General features: G+C 36.7%; 2 protein-coding genes across 2 annotated transcripts; both read right to left on the bottom strand.

Annotated features, from left to right (window-relative positions):
* Positions 1–3053: 3053 nt before the first annotated feature.
* On the bottom strand, positions 3054–4016 carry LOC144254454 (olfactory receptor 51I2-like). Its single transcript, XM_077797611.1, has one exon. The coding sequence runs from the start codon at positions 4014–4016 to the stop codon at positions 3054–3056; it is 963 nt and encodes a 320-aa protein (XP_077653737.1).
* A 9762-nt stretch (positions 4017–13778) lies between these two features.
* Positions 13779–14741, bottom strand: LOC113191269 (olfactory receptor 51I2-like). The gene has a single exon (XM_026400942.2). The coding sequence runs from the start codon at positions 14739–14741 to the stop codon at positions 13779–13781; it is 963 nt and encodes a 320-aa protein (XP_026256727.2).
* Positions 14742–21114: the final 6373 nt, after the last annotated feature.

The raw sequence follows: 21114 nt of genomic DNA, 5'->3' as shown, positions 1-21114 counted from the left end.
GCCTCTGGCCCTATAATCCCAGATATTTGTTGGGTCCTGGAGAAGTCAGAATAATACTAAAACTTAGTATCCAAGTCATTTCTAGGATTTTTTTCAGGTTTAATCCAGAAATGATTCTTAATGTGTCTTCTGTTCTCCGTTCTGACTATCAACACTGGGGCCCAGATGCTCATCTTCTACAGTGGCAGTTGCCACAGCCTGCACACTGCTCTCCTGATCTTCAACATCTTTGCTTCAGTCCTAAATCCCATGTAGATGACACAAGTATTTCTAAACACATCTCTGATTATCTTACTACCCTGTTTGGAATCCCATTAAAGATTGCCTCTCAAATAGTATAAAATTTCTTTTTCTTTTTTATTTTTTTATTAGTTGCTCAAAACATTACAATGATCTTGACATATCATATATCATACATTTGATTCAAATGGGGTATGAATTCTTATTTTTCCAAGTGTACAGATTGCAAGATCACATTGGTTATACAGCCACGTTTATACATACAGCCATACTAGCAACAGACACTAGCATACAAATTTCTTAGAATAACAGTAGGTTATCATACAGTAGTTCCTCTTCCCTTCCATATCTGTTCTTATCCTATTTTTTTGGTTTATTTTTTCAACATATCATGCATTCTGATACTTTACAATACTTGCTGACTCTCAATGTTTCATGTACTTTAAAGTCTCTGGTTCACTGTTTTCTTTTGTCTGAATTGACAGCTGCCATTTTTCTTTTAGCAATACCAAAGAAAATAAAGCTCTTGGTGATTCATTGGGACCCCAAAGCCTTCATGCTATAGTGTTCCCAGATCTCTTTGTTCAACTTTACAACCTGACCATTTCTAGTTCACAAGAATTGGAGAAAACCTGTCATTGCTGAGTCTACTCAGGTTAATAAACTGCCTTATTCCACTCCTCAAATTGAAATAAGACCCCATTGGATGTGATGGACACACCTGAGGAGTGCTATCCCCCTCCATTGTATCTGGGTTTCTGGTTACAGGCAGACCTGAATTTGGGAAAGAACTATGTTATACCATTGATTTAGGGTTTCAGTGCTGATGTGTGTGATCTCTCTTTTACATATGAAACCCTCAAAGTTGGTCTTGCCTGGATTTGTATGGGTTTTTATTTTAGACTTGATTCAAAAAAGGTGAATCTGATACAGAATAAAATTGTGGCCTTGCCTTTTATACTGCAGGGGTTTCAACTCTAGGTAAGTTAAAGTGAAGGATGTGGGTGTGGAGAATCTAGACATCTGAGATAAGGACCCAGAAGAGAGAGCAATCCTTCAATATCAGCCTTCACTGTGGAAGCTGAAAGGCAAGGGAGTCTTTTGGAGAAATGGACATTCCCGAAAGAAGTTTCAGGAAGAATCAGTGCTAAGGCATATGGCACCATATCATCTGATCAACACATTTATTTATCCACTTATTCAATAAACATGTCTGGAAGAAAAAGCTAATAAAGTGAGGCAATGAGTCAGGGTGGCAAGGGCTAAGGAGAAGAATAAGACAGAGAACCTAACCTTAGGAGACTTTTAGCTACTACATAGTCTCTTAATAGTAAATAGTAATCTTGTGAGCTAGCTTCCTGACTCCAAAGCATCTCTTAATTTCTTCCACTGAAGTTGTAGGGTGGAGTGGTGGTATTAGATAAAGATTGTTCCTCCTGGATCCAGTCTTTTGCATATGCCCAACAAACTTTTAATATACAAACTTCTTAAATACAAAATACTAACTTATATTTATTTTACAATAAAATGTCTGATAAGTGATTTTTTATGTACTAGGTACAAGCCAAATTATTTAACATAGTCTGTGCAATTCTGTACAACCTGGTCACCTACCTTTCGGGCTTTAACCCCTTCCATAAGATTATAAGCTCTGGAGGTATTGTTTAGTTTAATCCTCCTTACTTCTTTGCAAAGTAAATGCTAGACATGGATTTATAACATAACTGAACTTTATGGTATTCCCACTGTCTTAGCATGTACTAGGGATTTTCAGTGCTCGCTGAGCCCTACAGGTTCCCATGAGTCTATAGGAGGGTCTTCTTAGTGTTTCTCTGTTATTGGTGCATATTAATTATAAATAATAGTAGGTTTTACTGTGTCATATTTGTACATGAACATGTCATCCTTTGATTAATTTTACTCCCTAGTACCTCCCCTTTCCTTCTTCCTTCCTCTGCCTAGTCTTCTTTCTCTACTTTCTACTTACTCTCCTAAGGGAACAAAAGGGTATACAGGGTTTTTAACTCTAGGTCTTTCTTCTATTTTCATGAGATCCTTTCCCCCCTTGCTCTAGCTTCCACATTTGAGAGAAAAGAGATGATACTTATCCGAGTCTGGTACTTTCACTTAATAAACTGTTCCATCCATTTTCCTGCAAATAACATAATTCCATCCTCCTTTATGCTGAGTAAAACTCCATTGTGTGTATATACCAGATTTTCTTTATCCATTCATTTGCTGACTGATGCATAGGTTAGTTATATAACTTGCTATTGTGAATTGTGCTACTATAAACATGAACATGCATGAATCTGCTGTCTTTAATTATTTAGATAAATGTGGGGAAATGCGATAGCTGGATCATATGGTAGTTCTATTTTTAGTTTTTTTGAGGAACTTCCATACTGATTTCTACAGTGGCTATACTAATTTACATGCCCAACAAAACGGTGTAAGGGTTCCTTCCCTGCTCCCACATCCACAACAGTGCTTCTGGCTATTTGTGTTCTTGATGATTACCATTCTGATAGAATGAGATGGAACCTCAGTATAGTTTTGATTCCTGTTTCCCTAATGACTAAAGAGGTTCAACATTTATTTTCATGTAATTCTTGGCCATTTGCACTTCTTTATGAAAAGTATCTGTTTATTTCATTTGCCCAGGAATTGAATGAGTTATTTGGTATGTGGATGTGTGCTGAGTATTTTGAGTTTTTTTAAAAAATATATTTTAGAAGTTAATCCTCTGTTGGAAGAGTAGCTTGCAAAGATTTTCTCATTTAACAAAAAAATCTATTATATCTTAAGTTTTATCACCCTTTGTCTTTCTTTCTCAGAACCCTGAGCATGGCCCCCCGGATGGGCTTGGACTTGACACTGTAGATGATGGGGTTGAGCACAGGAGGCACCACCAGGTACACATAGGCAACAAGAGCATGTACAATGGGGGGCAGGTGCCTCCCAAAACGGTGGATCATGGACACACCTATGACTGGGATGTAGAAAACCAGGACGGCTAAGATATGAGAGACACAAGTGTTGAGGGCCCGGGCACGCTCCTTGGGAGAGGCCAGCCCCATCACTGTATGAAGAATAAGGGTGTAGGACAGGACAATAAGCAAGGAGTCCACACCCACTGTGGACAGAACCACATAGAGCCCATACAGGATGTTGACAGTGATGTCATCACAGGCCCTTTTCATGACATCTGCATGGAAACAAAATGAGTGGGACAGAAGGATCTTGCCAGGGCAGTAGTTTAGTCTTTTTAGCAAGAAGGGGCCTGGGAAGAGGGACAGAGTGGCTCGAGCCACAATGGCCATCCCAATCCTGATGATGACATTATTTGTGAGGATAGCTGCATAGCGCAAGGGGTTAGAGATGGCTACAAAGCGGTCAAATGACATGGCCAGGAGCACTGAGGACTCCACTACAGAAAAGGAGTGCAGGAAGAACATCTGGACCAGACATGCATTGAAACCAATGAACCGATGGTCAAACCAGAGCACAGCCAGGGTTGTGGGCAGTGTGGACAAGGTGAGGCCCACATCAGTGAGAGCCAGCATGGACAGGAAGTAGTACATGGGCTGATGCAGGCTGGGTGTGCTTCTCACAGCCAGGAGGATGAGGCAGTTTCCAGTGAGTGCCACAGTGTACATGGAGGAGAAGGGGATGGAGATCCAACCATGAAAGTCCTCCAGTCCTGGGATGCCAATCATGAGGAAAGCAGGTGGCTGAAAGAAGGAGATGTTGCCATAGGACTGGGAAGGGAGCATCCTTAGAATGCAGCTGAGGGCTCCTTAGAATTGTGACCTCTCCAATCTGAATAGACACTGAGATGATCTTAGATGACAAAAAAGAACAAGCTAGTGCTAAATCTAAAGTTTAAAAAAATCAAGCTTCAGAGCTGGTTCTACCATTACTGATATGTGTAAGAAAGCATAATAATGATAATGATTCAAATCCTCGTAGACTATCTGATCTTATGAAGATCTGGCTCCTTCCAAACACAGGATTGGGCCCTCATAGCCATGTCAATGCTATTTCCAAAATCTTATTTTGCAACGATTATTATCTCTAAGGTTGACACTGGGTATGAACTGGTGGGGTGAGATTCAGTCTGCCAGGAAATAGTGACTAGAGTTCAGAGAATGTAGTTGGTATGTACTTTTTGCTCAAATTGAGGATGCGTTATTTTCACATGCATAGATGGAAATGAAGAATGCCTGTTTGGAAAGAGACAAAGACAATTGATTCAAATCAGTAGAGAGGAATGAGGAAGGGTAAGAATTCATGCAGGGTATAAGCAGAATCTGAGAGAATGAGAGGTTGCTTTTTCTAAAGTCAGTTATTCCTGAGATCATCTGTTTATCTTGCCCTTGATTTTTCTATAATACACTTTTGATATGTAATAAGTTATATGATTTGTGATTAAACATTTTGGGCCAAATTTCTTCATACTCAGAATCAACAGAGACTTTCTGTAAGGCAGATTTTTTTTTTATGATATAAGGCTGTAGTGACTGACCAATGGTGAGTGACTCATGTGTTATAGTCTTGGAGTTTGAATATGTGTGTCTGGTTCCAAATTTAATATTCTTTCCTCTGATGATGGCCTCTTCTGATGGTACAAAGTAAGAGAAAAATCTCCTGAAGTGCAAAACACCCCAAACATGATTTTTTAAATTGTACTAACACTTTGTATTTCTCAAGTTCTTTCATTGCATATAATTCATTTAATCCTCACAATTATTCTTAAATGTAGACCTGAAAGATTATTATTCCTACTTCAGGGATGATGTAACTAAGATTCAAGGAAACACTTGTCTGTGTTACTCCTCTACTTTAAGTCTTTCAAGGGTTCCCTTGTGCTCTCTAGCAAAATGCTTAGGATGTGACCCATACACTCCAATGATCTAGGGCCTGCCTAGTCTCCACTCTCATTGTAAGCTAGACTATCTCCTGCTCAATAATCTTTAGCCATGTCAGCATGGCTTATTTCAGTTTTTTGTAAAGGCCAAATTACTTCAGTTTGGAATTTTGTGCTATCTCTACTCACCTCTTGCTTTTGATGTAGCTGGCTCCTCATTCTTTTAGATCTTAAACATTGTCTTCTCAGAGCCACTTAGGTAACACCAAGTAGATGCTCTGAGCTATACACCCATTTATTATGTTCACTAAGTATTCTTAATTTCCTTTATACTACTCAGTTCATTTTTAATTTTATGATTATTTCTTTCTGTAATGTTTTTCTACTTCTCTCACATTAGATTGTAAGATCCATGAACACAGCAACCATATGGTTTTGTTTGCTAACACATAATTCTTGTATAGTGCTGTACCTGGAACAAAGGAAATTCTCAGTCAACATTTGCTTGTTTGAATGAATAAATAATAGAACGAATAACCAAACCTATAAACACCTGAAGGAAAAGGAAGTCAGGATAAATTGTGAGTCCCTAGGTTTTAAATACTAGGTTCAGCACTGGCTTGGAAGATGAGAGGAAATGAGGCCCTATCTCTGAAGATCATGAGTTATTATACACTTGGGATGAATGTGACATATGTTAAATTGATAGGTGATTTCAGACAGAAGAAATTTCCAAAAATGGGCTTAGTTAATTTTCTGAAAAAATGGACTTTTATCAAGGAACAAGGCATCTCAAGTATTTGATGGATCTATACCCTACTCTGAGATGCCTAGTGGGGATGCATCCTTACATAAAAAAATTTTGGTATATATACGCAATGGAGTATTACTCAGCCATAAAGAAAAATGACATTATGACATTTGTTGGTAAATGGATGGATCTGGAGATTATCACGAAAGGTTGAATGTTTTCAAGTATATGTGGAAGCTAATCCAAAATAAGGGGGAGGGATAGAAGTTCAGTGGAGTAACAATGGGGATTGAAAGGAAGGGAGGCAGGAAGGAGAAAGGAAAGACAGTGGAATGAATCTGACAGAACTTTCCAATGTACATACATGAATACACCAAGGTGAATTTCACCATCAAGTACATCCACAAGAAATTAATTAAAAAACAACTATAGGTAAATGGCAGAAAGATCAATAGAAGGAAGGGTGCAGAGGGTGGGGAAAGGGAAAGGGAAGGAGAGGTACTGGGGTCTGAAATAGACATGATATATTCCCTGCTTTTATCATTATGCCAAGATGAATTCTACTGTCATGCATAACTAAAAAGAACCAATTAAAAGAGCATCCTTACAGCTTGCTGTCAGATTATCTGCGTAGGGTTAAGGCTGATGGACATCTTCTTAGCAATTCATTTTCTCTGACCTATATGCCTTGCACCTATGCTCTCCTTCCCCTTGTTCAATCCCTAAGTAAACTGCTCATAATTTCATTGTTTCTCTCAGTTTCTTAAGCAGTTGCTTTACTGTTATAATTTTTAGCATCAATTTCTATGCCAGGCCATCAGTGTCTTAAGTTGGAGCTCAGCTCTGGCACTTGCATGCATTTCTTTGCACAACTCTGGAACTGGGATATTTGGGCTGACCACAGCTGAAGAATCCCTGAGGCTTTCTCTCCATGTCTCACTATGGTTGAGAAACACTAACAGACAGTATGAAGCAGAAGAAATGAAATTCAACACTTTTTACAATGTTGAGAGAGAAGAGGCTGCTGATTCAGTACTCTATTGTAACATTGTTATGGTGGATATATATATTAAGAATCCAGTTAAGCTTTGAGGAACAATAAATTCAGTGATGCTACTTTCTTTTCAGTAATTTTAATGTGCTACACATGTGCTACATAACTGCTACAATAACTTCAATGCTCCAATACAGCACTGTATGGTAGATACAAGATATAACTTTCTTTATTTGTACATAAAGACAAAGATGTCAAATCTAGGGAATCAAATGTCTTATTGAATTGGAAGGGCAATTCAATCTTGGTTCTTTTTGACAAAAATTACCTTGTTTTTTTTTCAAATGAACTGCACTGTTTGTTGCATATGGTGCTAGGTGCCAGGATCATTTTCTCCTTATGGTTCTCAATTTCCTTATCTGTAAAAATAGAACTAGGCTTTTCTTTCAAACCCTGGCATTTGGTGATTGCAATATCCTGTGTTCCTAAAATACAATTCTATTTTACTTTCCTACATCTTCACTTAGCTCTTAATTTTATCTTCTGAATCTCTTCCTCCTAAGATTTCTTTGCTCATTCATTCATTTATCCATTTCCTTTTCTGTTTGACACAAACCTATGAGCATTTTTTTCCTTCTGTTCATCAGTTCATGACTTTAGAAAACGCTGCATATACATTTTCTCAATAATTTGTGATTTCTCTTTCTTCTCAACAGTTTGAATTTTCTAAAACTAGTATGTCTGATTCTTATTGATAAAGCTCTGCATAACAACATATGGTACAGATGATGATTGATTTTGCGTCAATTTGGCTAAGTGATGCTACCCAGCTTTTGGTCAAACACCAGTCTAGATGTTGTTGTGAAGGTCTTTTTAAATATGTGATTATCATATTGTCTCCATTTTTTAGCTTCTGTAGAAGGAACAATTGTGTTCATCCATAAAACAGAATAGTTTGGAAGGTAAATATTTTGTCTGGTAATGATATTTTGTATTTCACTGATATGTGGAGTGGTAGTCAGGAAGGGCCACACTTGTTCAATGTTCCCCATTTATCCTTCCCAAAGCCACACACTGATGGAGGGTAGAACCTTTCCTGGTGGGTAAAGGAATTGTTCTGCAATAAAAGTTAAATAAGGCCCTGTCCTTCGTTTTTTATTTTTTATTTATATATGACAGCAGAAGGTGTTACAATTCTTATTATACATATAGAGCACAACAATACAAATACAGATTATGGATCATCTTAGTATATTTATTACTTGTTACAAATAATAACTAACATTTAATATATGCATATGGAATTTGCCAAGCATATATTTGTATGTATTCATTACCTGAATATTAAAAATAATAATTGCTTGTCTATTATATGCATACAAAATTTGCCAGATGCTTATCATCTGAAATTGGGATTAGTATGAAAATCTACAGGAAGTTATCCATTATTTGGCATAGTTTGTTTGATTCATCAAATGTTATAGTCTAGGTCTCAAAATAAAAAATAAAAAAGAGCTTGGGATGTGGCTCAGTGATCGATCACCTCTGGGTTCAATCCCTGGTACCAAAAACCAACCAACCAAACAAAAAACCCCCTCATAGTCTATAAAATAAAGTATTAATTTATTTAAATGTAACAACAACTCTGTGAGTTAAGTACTTTATTTTTATCCGTTTTATATGAATGCAACTGAGATACAAATGCAGCCAAGTAGCTTGCTCAAGGTTCCAAGTGGTCAGGTTTTAGAGGCAGGATTCAAAGCCAGGCAAAGTGCTTCCAGTACCTGTGTCCTTAACCTGAATACATTTCTGCCTCTCAAATGATTGGTGTCTTTTGGTTTGGTCATTTATTTCCCTACCTGTGTATGTTCTGTCCCTAAATTGTTAAAAAATATGTCTCAATATCTCTCTTGTTGTACCCCTAGTTAAACTGAAAGCTAATAGAAGCCACTCAATTTCTGACTTTGGTATGAGCAGTGGGAACCATTTTATCTTCTCACTATCTTTGTTCTTTGTCTTTTAGATCTGTTCTCAAATCCTGAAGAAGTTCAACATCACAATTGATTTAGTGGTATGACATTTTTATCATTAACAACAGATATGATCTGTTATCATTTTTTACTAATTTCACAAATTGGACCCATACTATGAGACTGAGTTACAGAATTGGGAGATAATTAGAATGAAGAAAGGCACAACTGCAAACAAAACTAAAGAAAACTGAGTTTCTCTTTCCAGAATATTCAATAACTAATTCAACTTCAAAATATTTTCTTTATGTTCTCTTTATCCTAAATTGAAATTAGATGACATGTAGGATCTGACAGATTAATAGCTGAGAAAGAGAGAGAAATACCTCATTTCCAAATAGCATACAAAAAACTTTTTTCACATTATCATTCTCACCTTCACTGCATATTCATGTATATAGAATGATCAGATCTAATTCTACTAATTTAATATTATATAGAGATATATTATATACAATGATATCATTACTCTATCACACCAATTGGCACAAATTTATCATATTATTCAAAATACTAACATGACAATTTCAAGCAAATAGTATGCTTTTCTTCAATAATTCAGCTCAAGTCAATGAGTTAAGGCTACTGTTCCCATTAGTTTGACTATACAGAGTCTACATGATGTGTGTATGTTTAAGATAATCAGAAAGAAACAGGGTCCCATGATTAAGGTGAGGTAGTTGAAATAGGTCATATTTGTTTAAAGTGAAAAATAATTGTATAATTTTCCATGTCTCTATATAGAATTCACATAATTAGGATGTGAATTTAATTTCAAAAAATTAATTTAATTAAAAAAATCACAATAGTATTTGAACATAATTGGAAGACATAGAGTGGACAATTATAGACCTTGTTTGAACTATTGAATTCCTACAGAATCATACAACTCAACTTAGAAATATTTCATAATTATTGACAATTGCAAATGAAAGAACTATGGATGGACTTGAAAACATCATTAATGCCAAATAATTAACTTCTTCAAATAAGTCTTGCTATTTTTATTCATGGCAACTTTGTCCAGAAGCCACTGGACATATGCAGAATCACACATACCTCTTTTCCCAATGTTATGACTTGTAAATATTTGTGGATGGATGAAGAGGATGAAGAGGAAGTGAAAAATTCTGTATTCTTCAGATGAATAATTTACTTGTTTGGGTTAAATAAAACACATTGAAGAATATGAAAAAATATGTGATTATCATACAGGCAATTACTCTCTCTAATGTGGGTTCACCTCATCTAATCATTTGAGGGAAATTCTGCTCCAAATTGCTTTCAGACTCCAGACTGTAACATCAACTCTTCCCTGAGTTTCTAGCCTGCCCAACATATTTAAGATGTCAGCCCACACAGCTGCACAAGCCAATTCATAAAAGCCCATTCAACCCCTCTCTCCACACCATTTATTGGTTCTGTTTTTCTGGAGAGCTTTAATTAATACACAACACCTATCAAAAATTGAATCATTTAAATGAAAGCATAAAAAAATCACTGGAGAAATCTATGGACCATACTTATGTGTTGCCAATCATGAACAATTATATTTTTTCTAGAATACAAGTCCATGTATATAGACTTTGAGTAGCCCCTCAGTCTAACTACTTTGGGTCATCAACATAGGTATCTTGCTTTGAAGCATTGTCAGGGCTTCTGAGCACTTGCCTGAGCTACTTTATCCATGGGCCACAGAATGGGAGCTAGTCTTCTTGGTATTTTTTATTTTTCTCTTATGCAAAGAATGTAACTGCTAACTGGAGATATTCAATACTTAGGTCTCTTTATTTCCCTGATATTTCTGCTTTTTGGCTTTTCTTTTCCTTTGGCTATTCTTTTGAGGGAAGGGAAGAGGATCCCTCCAGCAATCTGGAAAGTAGAGAACAGCCTAAGTGTGGGCTGGGATTACTTACCCTAGCTGCTGGTCTAAGCTGTTCTGTTGTATCACATCTATAGAGGCCAAGGAACCCCGGACAGCTAAGATGCTATTTTATTCTGCAACAGGAAAATGCATCCAGTCTCCAGGGAAAACAGGCTTTAGGTCACAGAGAAATTGCTCTCTGCTCAGCTTTACTCTTGGGATGGCAATATTTGAGGAGAGGGTAAGGTGGCTTGAGGGAGCAGTGAGGAGAAAAGAAAGCTGAGAGGTATTAGAAATGAGAGCAATCAGAACTGTCTAGCCCAGCTTTCTCCAAGACACAATTCCTGCAGGTTTTGATTCTTTGGTGGCCCAATTAACTTCTTACCTTGGTTTTAGAAAGTATATCTTTCTATTTACTGGAAGAAGGCAGACTTAGCTAACCCTGAAATCAGACTGCATAGGACTAACAATAAAGATTCAATAGGAGTCTGAGGAAGGAAATAATGGATATGTCATAGATGGAAAAAACACGATGCACCAAAAGAGCTTCAAAACCCAAAGAAACATTATATATCAATATGGACAGGAAGATTGCTGAACAAGGTATCAGAAATCACCAAGTAGCAAATGTCTAAATGTCCCAGTAAGACACTGTTTTGATGAACTCCTCAAAAATTCAGCAGCTTGTCACATTAGTGAAGTTCTTATGGGTTCAGTGGTCTTTGTCCTGGTGGTGCACCTTCTTTAGAGTTAGGGGAGGTTATTACTCCTTATACTTCTTACCACCAGGAAAGAGGCCAGGGAGGAGGCACTGGCACATACCTTTAAACCCAGCTACTCAGGAGGCTGAGGCAGGAAAATCATAAGTTTGAGGTCAGCCTGGGCAACTTAGCAAACCCCTATCTCAAAATAAAAAGTATAAAACAAAAACCAACCAACCAACCAAACAACAACAAACAAACAAACAAGAAAACCCAAACAAAACAAAGCAAAACAACAACAACAAAACTGAGAATGTAGTTCAGTGGTAGAACTACATTCTCAGTTTTGTACACCTGGAGTACTGCAAGAAAAGAAAATGAAAGAAAAAAAAGAGGCTTAGCCCTTGATAGTTTTCTTTGGATTTCAAAGATAGCATGTAATGCACTTAGAAATAATTCTGGGATTCATTTATCAGGTAATCAGGTTAGTTTCTTTTAAACATCAGAAATTTATTAGTTGCTCAAAACATTACATTGATCTTGACATATCATATATCATACATTTGTTTCAAATGGGGTATGAATTCTTATTTTTCCATGTGTACAGATTGCAGGATCACATTGGTTATACAGCCACGTTTATACATACTGCCATACTAGTGTCTGCTGTATTCTGCTGCCCTTCCTATCCCCTTCCTATCCCTCCTCCCCTCCCCTCCTCTCCCCTCCTCTCTATCTACCTCATCTACCATAATTCATTTCTCTCTCTCTCTCTCTCTCTCTCTCTCTCTCTCTCTCTCGTTTTTTTCTTTGTTAGTTTTTAAAGGGTTGAGAACAAGAGAAGGCTGTATAGCAGATAAAGTCTGTGGTACAAGCAGTTTTGGTGTTAGTATTATATAGTCTGGTAAAACCATAGCTCCAGTTTTATCTGTGGTAGACAAAGACATTGTGTGGAGTCTTTATCAAGCCCAAATAAGATATAACTTGGAGGTATGTAGACATAAAAGAGGAAAAAAAATCTCTTATTTGGAAGTGGTTACAAATTTATAATCATTAGAATACAGAGCAGATGATAGTAACTGCTTTTTAAAAGAACAAGTATTCTTTTGGGATCCCATTTGCCTTTCAGATGGGATCTGACCAATGAAGCCAGACTGTAGCTCATGTTTAAGAACAGATCCAACTCTCTTGGCACAGCCTGAGAAAGCTCTCCTTGAGCCAGTCTGGCCTTCCACTCCAGCCTCACCCTCTGCCACCTCACTGTCTTTTCTCTTTATACTTAACCACCCATGCAGGTAGGGTACTCACTCCTCAATTTGCAATGTCTTCTCCCTCTACATTCCTCTGCTTCTCCATACTACTTCATATCCCTTCATCAGCAAAGTATGCCTTTTTTTAATTGTTGTTTCAAGTTGAATTAGAACCTTCAGAACAGTTCTGAACTCCATGTTCCTGTCTGCCCCGCCCCATTCTTCTGTTCTCACCCAGTACCATTATCTTGTCATTGTAGTTCCTTACTTATTTCTCTCTTTACTCCAATGGACTATGTGAGTCTCAAAAGCAAAAAACATTGTGTCTTACTCATTTATGAAGCCTCAGAACCTTAAATAGGCCCAAATAAAGTATTTTTTGATGAATGAACAATGAATACAATAAAAAGAATAGAATATCTTTATATTTACTATATGTTATAGGTCACTTAATATAAAATGATCCTCACAAACACTATAAGATAGGTGCTGTAATTGTTTCCATTTAATCATAGAAGGAACTAAATAACTTGTTCTTGTGCTTACCTAGTATTGTAACATTGTGTCTATTACACTGTATTAAACATGTACCCATATATATGTTTTGGATGTATAATCAGATTTGAGCTTTTGAGGGGCAAAATATTGAAGAAATCATTTTTGAGATTCTTTTACCTAGCATGGGGCAAGAAAATAGTTGTCACAAAAAATGCATGTGAAATAAATAATATAATAAAAATAATTTTTCAGGGCTAGGAGGGTAGCTCAGTGGTATAGCACTTGTCTGGAATGTATAAATCCCTGAATTGGATCCCCAGCACATATAACCCTGTAAATCATAGTGCCTCTTATATCTGATTAGACCAAAGCATTGCATCACACAAACAAAAAAATAACAATAATAATTTTTCACCACCATATGACACCTTCCCTCTCATGTACATATAATGAAGTCATGGGTAGAATTTGATCTAACCAGGAGTTGGCTGCTTCATTTTTATTTTTTTGCAGAGGTGAGGGTGGGATGGGATTAGCAACTTCTTTACAGGGCTCCAAGTCCTGTAAGCATCCTACATCATCATCTCTGGCCTGTCTTCCTCAACACCCTGAACATGGCCCCCCGGATGGGCTTGGACTTGACACTGTAGATGATGGGGTTGAGCACAGGAGGCACCACCAGGTACACATAGGCAACAAGAGCATGTACAATGGGGGGCAGGTGCCTCCCAAAACGGTGGATCATGGACACACCTATGACTGGGATGTAGAAAACCAGGACGGCTAAGATATGAGAGACACAAGTGTTGAGGGCCCGGGCACGCTCCTTGGGAGAGGCCAGCCCCATCACTGTATGAAGAATAAGGGTGTAGGACAGGACAATAAGCAAGGAGTCCACACCCACTGTGGACAGAACCACATAGAGCCCATACAGGATGTTGACAGTGATGTCATCACAGGCCCTTTTCATGACATCTGCATGGAAACAAAATGAGTGGGACAGAAGGATCTTGCCAGGGCAGAAGTTTAGTCTTTTTAGCAAGAAAGGAACTGGGAAGAGGGACAGAGTGGCTCGAGCCACAATGGCCATCCCAATCCTGATTATGATGTTATTTGTGAGGACAGCTGCATAGCGCAAGGGGTTGGAGATGGCTACAAAGCGGTCAAATGACATGGCCAGGAGCACTGAGGACTCCACTACAGAAAAGGAGTGCAGGAAGAACATCTGGACCAGACATGCATTGAAACCAATGAACCGATGGTCAAACCAGAGCACAGCCAGGGTTGTGGGCAGTGTGGACAAGGTGAGGCCCACATCAGTGAGAGCCAGCATGGACAGGAAGTAGTACATGGGCTGATGCAGGCTGGGTGTGCTTCTCACAGCCAGGAGGATGAGGCAGTTTCCAGTGAGTGCCACAGTGTACATGGAGGAGAAGGGGATGGAGATCCAACCATGAAAGTCCTCCAGTCCTGGGATGCCAATCATGAGGAAAGCAGGTGGCTGAAAGAAGGAGATATTTCCATAGGACTGGGAAGGGAGCATCCTTGGAAGGCAGCTGAGGGCTCCAGACAGATGTGACCTCTCCAATCTGGGAAGAAATGTAAGGAGATAAAATAAGTTATTGACAAAATAAATTCTGATATCTGGTGACATGGGTTCAAACAGAATAGCAAGTATGACCGATATGAAGCAGATTAAAAATAAGGTATAGTTTCATTCAAAGAAAAATGCCTATAAGCATGCTATAAACCCAAATACTACAAAGTATCACATCATTGTGTGGAATACAGTTCTCTCCACAATTGAACAAAGCAACATTTGCTTTACATACATGCAAACTAATTCTGAGGAGCCCAATGAATAACACTGTATTTTGAATAGCAAGTAGTGACTTCATGGAAATAAACCGCAAACATATGTGGACACCCAAAGGGTAGATATTAGGGACTTATTTTTCTTTTCCTGGATTGCTTTTTAAATTTCAAACAAGAATCAAGTAAAGAAGAATATAAAAAAATAGCTTGAAGGTAGGTCAGTAAAAAACAAAACAAACAAACAAACAAAAAACCCAAGGGAAACAGTCACTCTTACATATCTTAGCACATATTTAAAAATATGCCAAAAACAGAATTATAGATCTGTGAGCTAAAGATTTATTATGATCACTGAAGTCTACATTCAATGCCAAATCTGGACAATGTAATCAGCTTACTCTGAAGGAATGGTAAAAATGACCCATTTTTTTTTTTGGGGAGTATGGGAGCAGAATGATGTAGAGGTTGACAAGCTTTGGTCATCTGGGCCTATGGGATAGAAGATTGTGTATATATTAGTAGAATTTTAAGAAACATGTAGTAAAATTGCTAGTTGTGTTTGTCCAATCAGAAAGATGGGCAAGGAGCAAAGAACTTCCAATATAGAATTTGTATGGACATTTTTTTAAAAAGCTTAAAAGAGACAAAATAAGGTAACAATACGTCAAAGTAAGTTTTTGAGGTAAAGCATTATTAAAAGAAAGAAGAAATTTCTCTATGTAATTTTTCTAATAAATTAAAGAAAGCATGTACCAAATTAAAATGTGTTATATTAAAGGGTAAAATTGAATTGATAATAAAGAGAGAAAATGAAGATTAACATAGTATGCTAAAGAAAATAATTTATAAGATTCAATATGAAGTTGAAATATTTTTATTACAAAATGACACACTGGTTAAAACACTAAGATTTATGGAGAATATGATTGAGGATAAACAAAATAATACTAAAATGATGATAATATTTAAGTTAACATGAGATACATTGAATAGAGTAGAATTACAAATATAACATATATTCCTGAAGAGAATTAAGTATAAAAAATTGACAATATATTTCAATTTTTAATAAGATTTTTCTGAAAAATTAAGGAAATCTTTATATAAATATTCTTATCATATATTGGGAAATAAACACTAACCTAAGGAAAAAAGGATGTGTATTTAAAATCAAACAAGTTAGTTGAAATTTTGTCATCATTAAATCTGTAAAATGCTTTTGGTAGTATGGCCATTTTGACAACCTTAATTCTGCCTGTCCAAGAACAAGGAAGATCTTTCTATCATCTAAGGTCGTCTTCATTTTCTTTCTTTAGTGTTCTGCAATTTTCATTGAAGAGGTCTTTTATCTCTTTTGTTAAATTTATTTCCAAATATTTTATTTTATTTTTTGAGGTCATTGCAAATGGAATAGTTTTCCTAATTTCTCTTTCAGAAGATTTATCACTGATGTATAGAAATGCATTTGATTTATGGGTGTTGATTTTATATCCTGCTACTGTGCTAAACTCATTTATTAGTGCTAGAAGTTTTCTGGTAGAATTTTTTGATCTTCTAAATATAGAATCATGTCATCATGTGAATGTGTAACCGAAGTGATTCTGCAATCTGTATTTGGGGTAAAAATGGGAGTTCATAACCCACTTGAATCTAATGTATGAAATATGATATGTCAAGAGCTTTGTAATGTTTTGAACAACCAATAAAAAAATAAAAAATAAAATTAAAAAAATAATGTATATACAAACATGCCACAATGAAACCCACCATTCTGTATAAATAATATGCACCAATAAACACACACACACACACACACACACACACACATACACACACACACACTACAAACCCCACAAATTTGAGAGGACAAAATGCCAGTTTCTTCCACAAATTAATGACAATAAAATTAAAAATGAAGAGGGAAAAACCTATAGATTTAAAGAGACCTGACTCCTATCAACCAAGTGAGATGTGTGGACTTTGTTAGGATCTTGTTTTGAGCAAACCAAATGTAAAAAAGTGAAAAATGAACAAAGAAAAATACTTTCACAGGATAATCAAGGAAATGTGAATAAATATTGGTTGAATGTTATAATATCTGAAAACATTTTAAATCTATAGAATGACACAGTGACTTGTGTCATAATTTCAAAGTAATTGGAACATTTACAACTACAAGAGTGGTGAGGAGCTAATGATTATAGCATTTGCATACAGGTGTACAAAGATCCATTTTATCCTTTCTATAATTTTAATTACTTATTTTTTGTGTGTAAAATATTAATAAAATTAATAGCATACTCTCTATATAGTAACATTAAAACTCTATAACAAGTAACATTAGTGGAAAGAATCAAATTAGGAGATTTGTACAAAAATTTATCACTACTCTTTCGAAAATCTCATTTAAGTGAAAGTGAAATGTAAAGTCATTAACTCATAAAAACAGGATGGATATAAGGGATGCAAGCAACATTATGGCTTATGGATGAAAATAGGAAGAGTGGTAAGAAACTGGCAGAAATAGTCTACTTTCTTGTAGAGAGGTCACACTACAGATCCACTTAAAAAAAAATAACTGGATCTTCCATTTTTGCAGAAGACAGAATATTTCCTGGAAAAACTCCACTAGCAAGGCTGTGGGCCCAGAGATGCCAGAATGAAAGGAAAGATACACAATATTAAAAACAAGTGACCTGAGGAAAGGCAAGACTGCCAAGGTGTCCCCACTTGGTTCACAGAGTCCCCACCTGAGGGACACCTTGGGCCCTCCCAGCTGGAAGAACATGACCAGGAATGCCTTTGGATCAATGCAATTCCAAAAAAAGGTAGATGAGATGCTGAACCAGTGCTGAGAATGGCACTCTGAAGAGAATGGAAGAGAAGTGCACATATACACTCATTTACTCTATGAGGGGCATCTCTCTCCAAAGATATGGTCTGGGATTCCAATTTATATCTGAGCTATAAACTCCAGGACCTTTGAAGGCATTCTCCTTCAGCCCTTCTTCTTGGGATAGGACTAACTCTCTCTCATTGTCCTTGATTTTGTATTTCTCCTCTTTTTGTTTTATATCGAAGACTTTCCCATTGATAATGCCATCTGAGGCTGAGATGTAGTAGCCATCCATCTGGGAAGTTGAGGCCCCGGGTACTCACCCTTGGTTGCTGTTCCAGGCTGCCCTGACACTCACATCCTGCAGGAGCCCAGGGTGAGCATAGCAGAGAGATTGAGTTTTATCTCATTGCACAGGGCACCTTGGCAGAGCACCTGACTTCAGAGAAGGCTAGGCGTGAGCCACAGAGTAGTAATTCTACTCAGGTCCCTGTGGAGTGGGAAAGCTGAGGCTGGCTTTGTAATCATGGGTCAAGTGTTTGGAGAAATAAAACCATACAAAAAAGATAGAGTCCAGAATCATAGGCTGGATAACATTCCATCAAATTAAGTTGTCTTTAGAGACTATTATCTTCAATGGCCCCTCTGAATTTGAGATCCTCCAAAGACAATATTCCTGAAGCCTCCTCTGAGCCAGACCACAGAATTAACCCTACAGGAACTTGCAGTTTTTTTACAGAGGGCAGGGATATGGCGAGATGTGGTGCGGGGCCCAGTGGTGACCTGACTTAGCCTAAGGGAGTCAGGGAGAGCGTTAGAGGAAGTGGAGAGGGTACAGGTTCTGGAAGGCTCAATGGTCCCGTGACAAATTCAGAGCTCTCATTCTGGGACAGATACCAGGACTGAGAACTTGAGTCCCTGGAAGGAAACTAGCACAGATTCTGCCCACATTCCTCCCTGGGACTGACCCACTGAATCAAGCAGTTCAAAAATGAGAGAATTTGGACAAAGGAAGAACAATTACACACAAGTAATTCTGGATTCAAACACTTCACTCTGTTTCTGGTACACATATGAGGGTTTTTTTCCCCCATCCTGCCTCACTTTCTAGAGAACTTTCGTAATAGTTCTGACCTTAGTTCTTTGCTAAATCAAACAAGACCATGGCTATTCACCTGGAACTGCTTTCTATGGGCACATTTGACATACTCTCGTCTTTGACTTTGGCAATACTCTCCCAGGATGAATGAGGCCTGTCCTGGTTACCTTTCTCTTTATGAAGAGATAAGTAAAATTACAGAAAAATCACATAATATTGAAAATTTATATCAAAGCCTTGAGCTGAGATCTTATAGTTACTTCATAATTCTTTTCTTTCAATCTCTAGACCATCACCATTTTTCTCAAACTCTTTACCCAACTTGCCCACTCTTCTCTCAGTAGCTAATTTGGTATAGCTCCCATTTCACACAGAGTGGGCCTTTCCTAAACTTCCTGCCCAACCCACCTGATATTTATTTCCATTCCTATATACACACCCTATCAGAGAGACATGAACATGTTGCTTCATGCAAACTACTTTTCCACCAGTTTACTTCTTTTTTGTCTATCACTTTCTGAAAAAAAATTTTGAATATCATATTATGGCACTGAAAGCTCTTTATGATTTTTTAAAAATAAAAATAAAGCTTATTATGTATAGATGGTTGTGGATGCTCATGTACTTCTAATTCAAAGAGATCCTATGTGCATTTTACTCAACTTCATCAGTGGTAACATCTTGCAAAACAATAGTACAACCTCAAGATAAGGATATTGATGGTCCAAAAGGAAGCTACATCAGCATAAGAAAGACCATATATGGCAAGCCCATAGTTAATGTCATCCTCTGTAGTGAAAAGCTGAGAGCATTTCCTCTAAGCTCAGAAATAAGACCAGGATGCTAACTCTCTCCTCTTATGTTCAACATAGTATGAGAGTATTTAGCCAGAGAAATTAGACAAGATAACAAAAGTTATCTGAATTTGAAAGAAAGAAGAAAAATTGTCTATGTTTGTAGATTAATATATAGACAACCATAAACAGTCCACCCCAAAATTTGTCAAATAAGTGAACTTAGTAAAAATGCCAGACACAAAACCAACATATAAAAATCAGTTGCATTTTATACACTAACAGTGTAGCACCTGAAAAAGAAATTAAGAAACCCCATCGACAACTTTTAAAAAATAAGTATGTAGGGGCCTGGAATTGTTGTTTAGTTATAGAGTGTGGGCATAGAGCACATAAAACCCTGCATTTAAGAAACATTACCCAAACCAAAAACAACAAAACATAACAGAACAAAATACCACCCAAACTATAAATTCTCCCAAATAAAAAATTAAGAACAAATGTAATCAAAGAGGTAAAAGGCCTTTACATTGAAAATTATAAAATATCTTGATGAATAAAATGAAAAGACACAAATAAATGGAAAGATGTCCTATTTCTTAGAAGAATCAATATTTTTAAAATGTCTGTTCTACCCAAAATAAATTATAGACTCAATAAAATCCCTGTCAAAATTCCAATGATATTTTTCATCGCAGTAGAAAAAAACAATCTTCTTATGGTACCACAAAAGATCCTGAATAGCCAAAGTAAAATGTTGATCAGGAAGAAAAAAGCTAGAAACATCACACAAAGCTATAGTAATCAAAACAGCCTGATACTGACATTAAAGCTGACATACAAAGCAATGGAATAAAATAGAGAGCCCAAAAATAAATCCACATGTTATAATCAGTTGTTCTTTGGACAACGTTACTGAGAATGCAAACTGGGGAAAGAATAGTCTCTTCAATAAATCATGTAGGGAGTCTGAATATCCACAAAATGAAATTGAATCCATACCTCATCTGTTATACAGGAATCAATTCAAAATGAATTAAAAACTTGAATTTAAGACCCCAAACTGTAAAACTATAGGGGAAAAAAACCAGGGAAAAATTTTCCAACATTGAATCATGTGATATTTTTTTGTTTCTGGAGATGATATCAAAAGCATAGATGACAAAAGTAAAAACAATCAAGTGGAATTTCGCCAAAGTAAAAGGCTTTTGTACAGAAACAATCTGTTGAGTGAAGAGATGACCTATGGAATGGGAGAAAACACATTCAATAAAAAGTTAATATCCATAATATATATAAAGCATAAACAACTCAATAGCAAGAAAACAAATAACCCAGTTAAAAAGTGAGCAAGGGTCTTGAGTAGATATTT

Source organism: Urocitellus parryii, chromosome 4 (genome assembly GCF_045843805.1).
Source record: "Urocitellus parryii isolate mUroPar1 chromosome 4, mUroPar1.hap1, whole genome shotgun sequence".
Lineage (NCBI taxonomy): Eukaryota > Metazoa > Chordata > Mammalia > Rodentia > Sciuridae > Urocitellus > Urocitellus parryii.
This window is presented reverse-complemented; position numbering and strand designations above follow the sequence as displayed.

Excerpts from the sequence above, each read along its gene's own strand:
- LOC144254454 (XM_077797611.1), bottom strand. The coding sequence starts at position 4,016 with ATGCTCCCTTCCCAGTCCTATGGCAACATCTCCTTCTTTCAGCCACCT.
- LOC113191269 (XM_026400942.2), bottom strand. The coding sequence starts at position 14,741 with ATGCTCCCTTCCCAGTCCTATGGAAATATCTCCTTCTTTCAGCCACCT.